The sequence below is a fragment of the Euphorbia lathyris genome, chromosome 8 (assembly GCF_963576675.1).
Source record: "Euphorbia lathyris chromosome 8, ddEupLath1.1, whole genome shotgun sequence".
Taxonomy (NCBI): domain Eukaryota; kingdom Viridiplantae; phylum Streptophyta; class Magnoliopsida; order Malpighiales; family Euphorbiaceae; genus Euphorbia; species Euphorbia lathyris.
In genome coordinates, this window is record NC_088917.1 from 17,710,215 (window position 1) to 17,724,911 (window position 14,697).

Sequence of the window (14,697 nt, forward strand, 5' to 3'; positions counted from 1 at the left end):
TAATGTTTTGGATCAGGAGTAATTTTATCCCTAATGTTGGAAGCCAAGAGCAATTTTACCCCTAACGTTGATAAATTGGGTCAATTTGAGAAATAATTCATCAAAGTGTCTTCTTTGTCATGAATAATAGTGTCTGAAATTGATCCAATTTATCAACGTTAGAGGTAAAATTGGTGCAAAATTACAAAATTGATATGCAATTGGTGCAAAATAAAGAAAAAAATTACTGTATTTTATAATAGTGTTTGAAATTGATCCAATTTATCAACGCTAGGGATAAAATTGCTCTTGGCTACAAACATTAGGGGTAAAATTGCACCAATTTAGATGTTAGGGGTAAAATTGCACCTGACCCAAAACGTTAGGGATATTTAATGCGTAACAACCCGAGAATCCCGGAAATGGATGATTACGAGTCGGAAACATTATAATTTACGTTTTTTATCAAAAAAAAATCATGCAAATAATGCATGACAATTGAACGATTTTGCATTTTTCGTCACCAAAAATTGAACAATTTTGCATTTTTTGTCATAAAAAATTAAACAATTTTACATTTTTTATCTAAAAATTTTTTACGTAGAATTTTGCCCCCCGCTCCCTCAAATCCTGGATTCGCCACTGAACACTACTTATCAATCAAAGTGAAGTGTGGTAATGGTTTATAATATATTTTAGGGAATGTTTGGTTCAAATTTCGGAAATGGAATCGGAATGGGAAATACAATTTATTTATTGTGTTTGATATAATTTGGAATCGGAATCAGAATCTCTTTGAAACTGTTTGGTTTTCTAAATGTCTCGAAATGAAATCAATACACGAGTTAATAATAATAATAATAATAATAATAATAATAATATTAATATGAACATTAAATATTTAAAATGATTTTAATAATATATGTATTTCATATATGGTATACGTTTATGACAAGTGGAATTTGTATATGTCGACTACCACAATCTCCAACATTGAATAGGAAATTTGCAAATTGAAATCTTTCTACTGGCATGACAACAAATTGCTTATTTGAAGTTTTGGTGAAAAAAAAGGAAAAAAAATTAGAAAAGGATTTAGAAAAACGTTAGAGAGAGAGAAAAAAAAAATATTATGTAGAATGATCAAATTAAATTTGATTAGGGTAGAAGCAGGGTCGGTCCTGACATTTTATGGGCGCTAAGCGAAATAAGAGGTAAGAGGTTTTTAATAAAAAAAATTATATTTAAAAGTTTAGAATAGAAATTAAAACGAATTTTAAGTCTAAAATATTATATTATTTGATCCATTTTAGGCCTGAATGATTATAATTATATGGATAAATTTTAAATAAAACCCCTGTGGTTTCACTAATTTTCAGATAAAGGATTGTGGTTTACTTTTTGTCAAAACGAGGATTGAGGTTTCACACTTGAATTAATACTATTAAAACTATCTTTAACGACCTTAAAATGAAAATTTTCAAGAATTAAAATTGTTCAATGTCATATTTTCTATGGAACTACATTTTCGATTTTCGAAAATCATCTTTTTTGGAACTTTCTCTCTCTAAACATTAACTTTCTCTCTTTACCAAACTTCATCTAAATGATCTCAAAATAAAAAAGTTGAAGAATCAAAGTTGCTTAGAATATTAGTAGTTCTTAAAATATGTTATTTTTGAAGTCGCCAATGGTGATTTTAATAGTATCAATCGAAAAAGTCCTTATTTTGCTAAAGTTGAAAACTTCAATCCTCGTTTTGATAAAAAGTAAACCACAATCCTTTATCTGAAAATTAATGAAACAGAGTTTTATTTGAAATTTACCCTAATTATATTTATAATTAAAAAAAAGTACTAAAATATAGTAAAAAAACAAATTGGGTCCTTTATGGTTCTGGACCCTGAGCGGCCGCACTTCTATAGGGGGCTGCCCCGAGTAGAAGATGGGAAGATAGCTAATAACCATATAGGGGTAATGCTCATTACTTATTATAGTTGTTTGTTTAACCAAACATTAGGAAAGTGAATAATTACTCATTTTCATTATTATTCCAGACTCTATTTTCACCCAACCAAACACTCTTTTATTGTGTTTCAAAACAATTAAGATAAGCGATGATTTAATAATGTTGTTGTATTTGATTACAGTGTAAAATGAAAGTAAACTTATATAAATTTATTATTAATAATGCAGAGATGTGAGGTAATTTTGGAAAATGAAAATATATTATCATCAAAAATCCAAATTAGGATATTGAAAAACTTAACCAATTTAACTCATCAATTGCCATCACTTATTCGTACCCTTTAATTACACATCAAACCAAAGACCTACCTTCCAATACATTTAATTTAAGAAACTTGAAACAAACTTAGCGTTGGTAATAATAAGGTGGAGGTAGAGGACGACAATGGTATTAAGAGTTGTTCTTCTGTTACTTTTTCTTTTTTTTTTTTGGTAAAAAAGGAAGGCTCAAGACCCGGAAGAACAAAAAGGAAAAAGGGAAAATAACAGAAACAAATTAAGCACGAACTTTTCTACTGAGCGCCAACGAAAGTCGTCAGACAGAATATTCTGGAGGCGTAGATTAAAATAATGAGAGCGTTTGTAGTGCAATTACAAAGAGAAATGTAGATTAAAATTCACAAAGGATAAAAAAAAATGATGGGGTTGGAAACTTAAGCTCTTCTTTTAAGGTGAATTTGGAGCCTCTCTCTTTTTTGCCACCTAATTTGTACATTTACCTTTAGCTGGGTTAAGGCAGGAAAAAAGTTCTTCCGAGATGGGCATAAGGAAAGAGTCTTTTCTTTGAGTCGCCATTTATGACTGTGCGACTTCTAGTACATCTAATATTAGATAGGATGACACCCTACATACCAGCAACGGAACTGAAAGGATAAATGAATTAATGGCTTTTTATAAAAAAATATTTTTTATTTTCTATTAAAGTTATAATTTGCATATCATCGCAAACATTTCAAACAGAGGGTCAAAATGATAAAGTTGATAATCAAAATCAATTTAGTTCAAATTTAACTTTGATATCAACTTAGTCTTTAAGTTGATAAATTTTAACAAATTTGTTCAAATTTTAAATATTAGAACTGATTCAATTTGACCAATTTGTCAAAATTTACCGATTTGAGTTGACACTATTAAAATTCAATTTAATTCAAATTAATCACGGTTAGCAACTTAAGGGTGATTTTCACTCTTACCTCTAAAGATTTCTCTTAGTTCAATTTTGCAATTCATCAATCACCACTAAAATTATGACCTTCTACCAACCAAACTGAAACCACTAAAAAGGTTTTGCCAATGCAACTTTTCAGTCCCGTGCAGACAATTGCCCAATTTAAACCCTCCAAATTTATATTTGTTCGAATATGAAAAAACCACCGAATATAGTCCATGTTATAAATGCCTAAGTTTCCTTTGGATCCCAATTACAATATGATCCCTATGCTTCATTAGCCCAGACTGCATGCCTAAGTTTCCTTTGGATCCCAATTACAATATGATCCCTATGCTTCATTAGCCCAGACTGCTCCAGAAAGGATACCTAAAGTTTCAAAATACTCTATTTTTTATTATATCACATTTTAACTTAATTAATGTTGCACTGATCTTAATGAAAAGCCTTAAACTACTTACAATAAAAAAAGTGCGGAGAGAATATTATACAACAAAAAGATACTAATATAGATGGAAGATTTTAGTTTCATGCAATTTAAAGCCTCAGAAAAGAACAGTACTCAAATTTCAACAAGGCTGTCACACACATGTCAATGTATCCCTGCGACAAACCCAACTTAACATCAACGGAATCAACATCCTAAAATTGAGTCATGCTTATTGAAGAAACATATCCTTGTAACACACCAATGAAGTGGATACTACGAGAATCATCGGTAACTACAGACAGCCTCATAGAAAAACAATTTAAAACACAACACTTTAACATCCAGTTGGCAAAACCGCAAGCTCCTTGTCCGTTAAATAAACTTGAGCTTTTGAATATGGAAAGCCTTAACGGTGTCCCTGAAAACATGGTCTCTATTACTTCTACTTTCACCTCTGACCAGAGTCGGGAGAACCATCTTCATAAGACACCAGGCCGCCACTTTTCCCATTGGGAGTTCCTGATGATGACCTAGATCTCTCTTTCACTCGTTTCGGAGACTGGGAATCCAATGAAGAGACTGATGCAGATGGGCTGCGACTTCGAGAAGGAGATCTCTGCTTCTCACGCGGAGAGACACGAGTCCTCGGTGAATCAACTGGGGAGCGGCTACGAACTGGACTACGACTAGGACTGTATCGACGGTTACGGTAGCGAGGACTTCGTGATACAGATGGACTCCTTGTTCTGCTTCTTCTGCCTCTATATCTGCCAAGAGTATTAGAGAAGATGAAACATGCATTAAAAAAATGATCAGTTTTAAGTGCTTCATAGCTCCTGTTTTTGTCTAGTTCCTTTTTTTCCATATCGAAACAAATGAACACAGAGTGAATCACGGACCTGGGAGGAGTTCTTCCTCTTGGTGGACTTCTATACCGCCTAGGTGAATACCTTCTGTAACTTGAATATCTACAACATAATCATTAGATGGGGTAAACCACAGAATCATTTATTATGTTCCGGAAAGAAAAAAAGAACCACAAATAAAAACGAGGATATAAAAGAATTGATTGAGATCAGTTTGATGTACACCTGTCACGGTCACTTCTGTCATATCGATATGATCTAACAGGAGAACGATCGGGAGAAGGGGTTCTGTACCGCCGAGCATAAGAGTACCGTTGACTAAAACCACGCCCTCTTCTGATGCGTTTGGGAGATCCATCAGGAGAAACACTTCTAGACAAACTTCTTCGGATGGATGGAGGAGATCTTTGCCTACGCACAGGGCTGTGGCTCCTTGAATAGCTGCGACGAACGTTTCTGCTTGGAGCCCGAACAGGACTTCTACTGATGCTTCTCCTTACAGGAGGAGCCCTGCCTGAGCTTCTGCTAATGCTTCTCCGAGAAGATCTGACAGGGCTTCTGCTGATGCTTCTCCGCGTAGATCTGACTGGGCTTCTGCTGATGCTTCTCCGAGTGACTGGGCTTCTGCTGATGCTTCTCCGAGAAGATCTGACTGGGCTCCTGCTGATGCTTCTCCGAGCAGATCTGACTGGGCTCCTGCTGATGCTTTTCCGAGAAGATCTGGCTGGGCTCCTGCTGATGCTTCTCCGAGAAGATTTGACAGGGCTTCTGCTAACTGCTCTCCGAGCAGATCTAGCTGGGCTTCTGCTTACTGTTTTTCTTGATGATGTTCTAGGTGGGCTCCTACCCTTGCTCCTTTGAGGAGGGGATCTGACAGGGCTCCTGCTTGGGCTTCTCTGTGGAGATCTTGAAGGGCTTTTGCTAACATTTCTAGCCTTTTTGCTCCTCACTGGACTTCGACTGACACTTCTTGCAGGACTCCTGCTGAAACTCCTATGAGAGACACGTGGCAGGCTCCTACTAGCACTGCGACTCCTGCTCATTCTTCTTTTTGGACTAGCACTTGGGCTCTTGCTCAGACTCCTCTTGGGACTAATACTCATACTCTTACTCACGGTCCTTTTTGGACTAATGCTTCGGCTCCTGCTCATCAACTTTTAATAAAATACCGGATCTGGATGAATCGGTAAGCATAAAGAATAACGGAGGTGTGAGAAGAATGGAAAGTAGACCTAGATTTGCTTGGGTGATCATCAACCACATCAGGATGCCTATCTTCACTTCTATCAGATGCAGCATCTCTCCCAATGCCATTGCTTCTGCGTGCTCCATTTTCCTTTGGGGTTTCACCATGGTTCTTTCTGAGCATGTCAGGTTCTTCCCTTGTTTCCTGTGGAAGAGAGACAGCTTCTTCCTCCAAAACCACAGGTGACTGATCCCCAGCTACAGAAAATAACGAAAAACTGATGAGATAATTAATTTGAACAGTCACGGCCCATCAAAATTTTAAGGTGTCAGGCATGCAAGTTACACTTAGCACAAATAAAAAAAAATCAGGGATACAAATCTATGGACATCACAATCAACAATATCCAACGCAAAGCTTTGACGTTTGAGTAATTAAGGATGTGTAGATTTTAACGGGGAAAACAATTTGAAATAGTGGATTTTCAGCAAGAATGAACAAAAATAATGATTTAAAAGTCTGGGGGAAGGAAACCATTCTTCTCTTTCTTTTTAAAAAGCGTAATAGTTCCAGGCAAAAAACAACAATTTTGACACAAACTTGTAATCAAATTCATAAATATTATTTGATTGGAAGGATGGATTACAGCAATGATTGAAAGGAGGAAGAAAGACAAATGATGAAAAAAAAAATCCTTATTATTTAATTCTCATTTGTTTGGATACCACTGAATAATTTCCTGATTACAAATATCCTACAAACTTCTAGAGTATCTAAAGTTATGCAAAACAAAGTAGGATATAGCAAACTTATTAAATAACACCCTCCTTGTTTAGAGACAGAAAAAGATGCACAACATAATTGGAACTTAGAAGTTAGAAGAGTCCAAAATAGTACCAGATTTCAAAGAAGGATCTTTTCGCCTTTTATCTTTTGCATGGACATCATCATCAGAGCTGCTTTCGCTCTCACTCTCGGCATCACTAAGACTGTCTGACGCCCTGAAGAAAAAGGAGTGATTATTAATAATACCATACACAGAAGACTCATAAAATTACAAAGAAATTAATTAAGAGGCTCAAGCCACTCAACAAAGTGCAAGAGCATGATTAAGTGCACTAAGTATCATCAATTCCTTCCACTTCAAGTTAAAAACATACAACAAAGTGCAAGCATAGACCCTTCATGGCCAAAAATATAACAAAGAATCCTACACGTATATCAAACATGAACAAATGTATGCTTTTGTAAATACAAAATTCTTTTCAAATTTTCTATGCACCACCAATATGGACAGGAATAACTGCATTTTACCCATCAGCTTGTCTTTCAACCTGTTACACAAAGCTATCTGTAGGTGTCTACTTCAAGGGTGTCTTGGGGATTGTCTTTTAAGTTTAAGTACAGAACGATTTAATTATGTATTTCCTCCTAAATTTGCTTAGTTGAGGGAGAGCCCTCCTAGTTGTTTGTACTCCTGTTCTTTATCAATATCACTGTTCATTTTCCCACAAGACATCACCTAAATCATCAACATTATGTATATGCAGTAGAATATCAAATTTTATGAAATATAAAGAATTGAGAGAAACTAATAGAACTTTTTAAAGAAACAAAGATGATGCACCACAGGCTAAACACAAATCAAACAATTTTGACCAACTATCAGTTAACACTTGACATCAATTATTGAATCTACCTAAAATGGTGTATTAGGCCATCATTCAAGCAAAAACTTTATTTTCCTTTAAGATTGTAATACAGTCAACATATAACATTAAAGACAAGTTTAATTTCTGCATGATAAATTTATTAATAAAAGATTGTGGTAAGTACCTTCTTGACTTGTGTTTTGATCTCTTATCCCTTCTCCTTCGCCTTTTATCACGCCGTTTATCTCTCTTTTTTCCACGTTTATATTTATCTCTTTTAGAAGATCTCTTTCTCTTTTTACGCCTGTCATCACTTGAAGAGCTACTAGAATCAGATGAGGAGGATATATCTGAGTCAGAATCAGTATCAGAGTCGGATGATTCAATCTCAGATTCCGATGAACTCTCTGACTCAGTTGAATAATATTTTCGTCTCTTTTTCTTTCTGTCTCTCAAAGACTTCTTGTGCTTTCCTCTTTTCCGTCCTTCGTGGCTATCAGAATCAGATGAAGCATCCTTTCCCATTTTTAGTTTATGTAATTTCTTTTTGTCCACACCTGAAAGTAAAACTGAACAAGTTAGCACACATTCCAGAAAAAATTATACTACCTCATCATGAAAACCCAAGTAAAAAATATGAAGGGAACAAGACATAATATATCATGTAGAACACTTGGTAATGTGTTAAATGAAATAAAACACTCGGAATATGTGAAAACGAAAGGGTTCTACGATTTTTACCTTCCTTAAGTTCACCACAATTAATTATTTTCACTGTTACCAATGGCCTTCCTTCTTCATCCCCTGAACTTTCGATTTTCTTTAGTAGATCATCTCCTTGTACAAGCTTCCCAAAGACTACATACTTCCTATCAGTTTACACAATAGAAAAGAAGACCATATATCATGAGATTATTAACACATAAAGGGACTGAAGACCTTTAACATTTGCAGACTACAGAATATTAAATACGAGCACAAAAGTTGTAGATATTCAAGAAGTAACCAACCTGTCAAGATGATGATTAGCCTTAAAGGTAATAATGAAGTGAGAACCTAAAGCATCACGATCAGAAATTGACATTGACAGAAGTCCAGGACTATCATGCTTGAGTTTTGGAGTCTCATCTGAAACATCACAAAAACTAGTCACTACATAGGATATGACAATATTTTTATGAAACTAGAATCCGAGGTATAATTCTGCTTTTTTCATACATACAAGCCAATAATGACAGTTACACGCCCATGAGCAGAAGAAGCATGTTACAAAAGGACTGCCACTTCAAGAATATATACAGCTAGAAACAATTTTCAATATAGGCTTCCTCCAACAGTCGAAGTGGGAAAAACATGAAAAATCACATTAAATGCAATTAACTCTACGAATTATCTGTTATAGCATTTACACAGAAAAAAAAAAGATTGCAACGACTACATAATAGCACTAAAAAAAGTATATGCTGATCATACAAACAAAATCCCTCCATCCCAAAATGATAATCCAGTTTCTATTTTCACATGGGCTAAGAAAATGTAATCCAGTCTAGAATCATGTATAATTTCAACTAGATTTAAGTAATTGTAATTCATCACAATTTATGGATGATAACAAGGCACAATATGCAGGTGCTGCATATAAGAGAGCTAATAAATAACTAAACCAATTGATCTGATAACGAAGTAGAGATTGTAGCTTCAATTGATCTACAGGGTACTCTTAGTACAACCCAATAGAAAAATGGCAAACCCCACTGTTTTACTAGTGGGTCGGATGACATGCTTCTATGCATTTACTTAATTAAATCCTCTCATCAACATTAAAGAGGGAAGATGATAAAGAAGGTTTGTCCCTACTCACCAGGAAACTTTCCTCCATATATACTCTCTCCACTAGTTCCTGCATAGTATACAATTAAAAATAAGTAAGTTGAAGATTCAAGAAGGGCACAAAGAAATCTCAAGACAATGCAACAGACACTTTTTTTTACTATATCTTCCTCACTAACGCCTCAAACTAAAAGACATATCATAATTTGGACCCTTTTGAGAATACGAACTTCAGCCAATCTAACATAGATTGCTTGCATTAGAATTTAGGGTTCATCTGGTTCAAAGAATATAATCTAGGAATAACTAACTATTCATAAATAAGATCACACAATTCTTCACTTTTTGGTGCAATTTGTACTTAGCAACATTTTGAAACATACTCAAGTTACAATCAAATGTTGGAAAGTATAGATACCATAAAATGGAGTCATCATGCTATTTCAAAATTAAGATAAACCATTCAAAATACATTCCATGTCATTTCGTTTGTGGTTGACCATACTAAACCAAGGTCAGGCCTGGAAACTTTACATGTTAAGTTGTGTCATTACTTTACAGTTATCAAAAACTTTGCAAATGCTTAAAAATGCAACACTTACAAACTCCAAAACACTTCTAAAGAAGATAAGCCTCAAAACTTTTTAATTGAAGCACTACAAAACATATTGATTTCAAACAGATATACATGGAGTGGAAAAACTTATAGAATTAGAGAAATACATACCATCTCGTTTAACAAAATCGCCACCCTGCAATATAGGCAAGAATATTAGTCTCCTGATTAGAATCAAACGTGATATAGATGAAAATTACATAGCATGCTATGAAGCACAGTAAATGTTGAGGATGGACAACTCAGTAAGTACAACCTTAAAACTACATCACAAGAAAAGCAGTCGTGAGACCATCAGCCCTGTGTCCTACAGCATAAACAAGGGTAACTGACTAAAAGACAGACCACTTCTAAGCCACATTCATCAAGAAACTAAGCATATAAGCAAAATACAGATCCAGTCTATGTGATAAACAATTAAACGTAAGCAAGACATATCAACAAACCTGAGCCATGGAACCTTTCATGATGCAATGGAAAAAGGATCCCTTGTAATGCAATGGTCTTCCAGTTCTAGGACCAATTCCTTTCTCCCCTGAAGTTGTGAAGATTTAAAAGATAAGCAAATAATCACAATTATTACTTGCTTTGCTATTAACAATACCCACCTTCAGCATTAGAAACTAATCAAACTTAGGCAGTTGAAAGTTTCACATGACCGAAGGCAGTGCTAACAATACCCACCTTCAGCATTAGAAACTAATCAAACTTGGCAGTTGAAAGTTTCACATGACCGAAGGCAGTGCATCTACAGCCATCTAATATTATATCAACTAACAGAATAATTTGCCAAAGACACATTGAAAGAAGAAAAGACATGACACAACTAATTTGCCACTCATCAGTTACCTGTACAAAGTGCTCGAAAATTTTCTGCAGTCTTGGGTGCAATATCAGAGAAAAGCTGCAGAGTTAGAGACCAGAAATTCAATGAGTTAATCTTTTTCTCAAACATGAAGGAAAACTGTTATAATTAAAAACAGCTAACACGCACACGAGGAATAATTCACAACATCCTCAAACTTATTGATTGACATAATTTGGAAAATAATGTTACCTCAAAAACCATCCTTTCAAATGGATCACCATCTATAGACACGTCCATAAAGACAAATGTATTCTTCCTCTTTGCCATTTTCTTAGTTTCCAATATTCCAGCTCAAGCCAACATATGCAGAACCTGAAATGCAACGAACACATTTCAGATAAATAAAACAACTCATATTTGTAGCTAAATAGAACTAACATGCAAGTCTCAAATGATCAATCAATAAGACGTATTCTTTATATAACATAGATTCACTTAAATTTCCCTTATTTGGTTTATTTTACCAATGCAGCTGTGTTAAGAAAGATCAGGCAGGTAAAAAAACAAGTTCCTAGAGCAAAAATCAAAAGAAAACACCAGAAACTATTCAGCCCAGTCCGTTGTATATCAGTGAAAAAAAGAGAAACAACAGTTCCAGAACCAAAATAGATCTAAACCACAATAAAAGAAGACATCTCTTAGCTTCAGCAGATAACAGCAAAATAGGTCCATTCCATACAGTAACATAATGTGTGAGCAGAGATTCAATACAGAACCCTAGATAACAAAACTAACAAAATTAACGCTGCTCTCACACTGAATTACCAGAAACCTTAAACCCTGGGAAGATTCCAGCAAACCCTAAAGTGTAAATCGACTTGAATCTATTATTAGATAGTCAGATCGATTCTTATAACAACAATGATGAATACAGGTAAACTTCATAGAAACAAACAAAATAACCAGTCGCAAATTTAAATTAAAAAGAAAAAAGGTTCATTGTGTAAAGTTTAGATTAGAAACATGATCGAAACATTGATTGAACGACATGTAAATGGAGTTAAAAAGAAGGTGAAATTACGCGTGGACGAAGCTGAATGAGAGAGAGGCTGGGAGAAACCCTAAAGTTTACCTGAAAGAGACGGTGGCCACAGAAAGTTGGGAAAATTACAACAGAAATGAATTAAAAGAAAAACTTTCAGGCCTCAGCTACTATAGTTCTAGTTTCTACTTCCGTGTTAAATTCCAGGTTTGCCCCCTATTTAATACCTGACCTGTCTGAAATGGCCTCGCAGATTATATAGAATGACTTACATGTCCCGCAGGAGTTCAGAACCAAGAGTGGCTGGTAGACATGTTAATGGGCCGGTCCCTGTTGGGCCTGTCCAGGTCCATGTTTAATGGGCCAAATGTGAATATAGTAAAATTAGGGAACATTTACACAGAAATTCAAGTAATATCTACACTTAAAAGTATTTATCTAAATTATATCAATTGAAAGATAACTTCTCAATTTGGCAGTTACCTTTTATTACGAATGCCCTATAACTTAGGCATGGCTTGACATTTTATATAATAATTTAGGGAAAATAACAAAACTAGGTCAAATGGGAGGTCCATTTACATATTTAACTTATTTACTTAACCTACTACGTATCTAGACTGATTTTGTGTGACTTTCTCATAATATCTCTAACCTTCCCACTTCCCACAATGCGAACAGCCGCTCCCCCCCTTCTCCTTGGTTACGCAAAAAGTTGGCTCATCCATTAATGATTTCAAGACTTTTGATCTTCCTATCTTCCATTAAATTGCACGAAATCTGCACCATTTCGCCAAATCACAATGAATTTCTCTTTTTCCTCTCTTCATGTCTTGATTCTGCAACTTCCTAATCCTAGAAAATGAAGACATGGTTCTTCATCTTCCTGTTCCTGCTCGTTACTTGGTTTCTTTCTTCTTGTTACCATCAAATAAATGGTTATTCTACGTTATTTCCATCGTTTTTCCCAGTTTAGCATATTGTTATTATCATTTTTAAGGGTGAAAGGTGTGAAAAATGTAAATATCTGCTGCTTTTCTGCGTTTTTTCATGAATACACTTCGCGTAGTCGATGATTTCGCAAAGATCTGCAAAGAGAAAGAGCTTGAAACGTGACGATCTACTTCGTGAATCGATTAGTTCGCGAAGTCAGCGAGTAGAAAAGTTCATGATTTCCCTCGCAGACTTCGCGAAAGCATCGATATGCGACGTAGATCGTCGCATTTCAGACCTCGTATACCTCACGAAAACATCGATTAGCGAAGTAAAATCACATCTTTCCCTGCACATTTACATTCGCATGCTTCGTTAATCCTCATTTCGCGAACATTGTCTTTTTCCCACACGATTAATTTTTTCTGAAGGTGGTTGATTACATAACATCCCTTTCTAGAAGGCGACATATTGGGCTGCATGGGAGATGACTTTCCTTCCTGTAGAGGGAGAAATTTCCCTCAAGATTGGCACATTCACTTCAAAATGGTTTGTTAGGAGAGATTGTGCCAATCTTGGTGTGCACCATGGGACACGTCCATCCCAAAAGGTCTAGACTTCCTGTAGAGGGAGAAATTACTTCATCCGCTTCAAAATTGGTACCGGATTAGTCAAGTTCACTTTGAAGTGATTTTTTAGGAGTTTATTGTGGCAATCTTGTTGTAAATTTTGATAATATTATTATTTTAATATTATTATTGTGGCAATCTTGTTGTAAATTTTGATAATGTTATGATTTTAATGTTAGAATCCGTTGTTGTTTGGCATTTTTTGTTATATACCACTTCGCGAATTAGCTTCAAAACACATCCAGGCTTCGCATATACTAATTAAATTCATCAAGTAAACCCAAATATTAGCTTTGCATATGCTAATTAAATTCATCAAGTAAATCCAAACATTAGCTTCGCAGGCTTCGCATAATGTCCAATCTGCGAAGTCAAACGGGAGGGAGGGAGACGCGCGTAAATATTGAGGGTATTATGGGAAAGTCGCACAAAATCAGTCCAGATATGTAGTAGGTTGAGTAAATTGGTTAAATATGTAAATGAGACTCCCATTTGACCCATTTTTATAATTTTTCCATTAATTTATGGTATTTGATAGGTAATGGACAAATTTTTAGTTCTGATTAATTTGTATTTATTTCACTATATGTGAATTTCATGTAAATTGTCCTAAAATTAGAGGTGGCAAACATACATACGACTCGATTACACGATACGAAATCGACACGCAATTTTAATATTAAATCTTAGTAATGTGTTATTTTTTAGTTGACACGAAATTGACATGTAATTTCTGGGTTGAGTTAGGGTAAGCATGTTAACCTGAAAATGATACGAAATTACACAAATATTTAAAATTATGGTTATATTCTCTTATGTTACCTTTATTAATAAATGTATAAAATTATAATTATTACTTTAAATTTCACTCGAACCTTCTATATTGTTATAAAAACATTACACAACCCCTCAACATGATATTAGCAGACTTTTGGATAATTAATTTTAATATATATAATAAAAAAATAACATGAAATATTTAAAAGTAGTATCATATTTTCTTTTATTTTTAAAAGTCGCCATTAATATACGTACATATTAAAATTATATGTGACTCGAAAATATGGCACGAAATCAGTAATAATCCGATTAGACTACACTGTTATAACAGGAAAGTTTTTGGGTTGAGTTATGGTTAACTCATTTTGACACTAACCCGAAATTGACACGACATGAACCCGATAATTGCCTCAATGAAAGTAGTAAAAGTTAGTTCACTCAACTGTTCCATGAAAAACCCCAATGTCTTTCTGTAGTTTTTTCTATTTTTAATCCAACTCACAGTCAACAATCACCTCAATATATGGGTTGACATGGATTTCCTCAACTCATAGCTCAGTGTGCGATACTTTCTCAACGTATGGGCACATAGGCTGTCATGTCATGCGACCTCCAATCGGCGCATAACATGCAGCAAGACGCGTCAGACCCTTTAGTCTGGCGTGATGCGTTTGACGGCTACATGACGTCACGCGCCGCCTTTCTACCACTTTCTAATGGCAACAATTGTTTTGGTCTATAGTTAGTGGG

The 14,697-nt window shown here is 34.9% G+C and overlaps 1 protein-coding gene across 4 annotated transcripts; it reads right to left on the reverse strand.

Annotated features, from left to right (window-relative positions):
• Nucleotides 1–3,660: 3,660 nt before the first annotated feature.
• Nucleotides 3,661–11,812, reverse strand: LOC136201913 (peptidyl-prolyl cis-trans isomerase CYP95). 4 transcript variants are annotated; one of them, XM_065992291.1, is made up of 14 exons: nucleotides 11,696–11,812; nucleotides 10,813–10,935; nucleotides 10,605–10,659; nucleotides 10,202–10,290; nucleotides 9,867–9,891; nucleotides 9,171–9,209; nucleotides 8,320–8,437; nucleotides 8,051–8,178; nucleotides 7,494–7,866; nucleotides 6,555–6,658; nucleotides 5,704–5,914; nucleotides 4,697–5,614; nucleotides 4,505–4,573; nucleotides 3,661–4,372 (listed from the first exon to the last, which is right to left on the reverse strand). In XM_065992291.1, the coding sequence occupies exons 2-14, from the start codon at nucleotides 10,888–10,890 to the stop codon at nucleotides 4,054–4,056; spliced, it is 2,526 nt and encodes an 841-aa protein (XP_065848363.1). In that variant the 5' UTR covers nucleotides 10,891–10,935; nucleotides 11,696–11,812; the 3' UTR covers nucleotides 3,661–4,053. The 4 variants fall into 4 exon arrangements, with proteins under 4 accessions (XP_065848363.1, XP_065848364.1, XP_065848365.1 ...); XM_065992292.1 differs by having other exon boundaries at nucleotides 11,645–11,740; XM_065992293.1 differs by lacking the exon at nucleotides 11,696–11,812 and adding an exon at nucleotides 11,389–11,533.
• Between the last annotated feature and the right edge of the window lie 2,885 nt (nucleotides 11,813–14,697).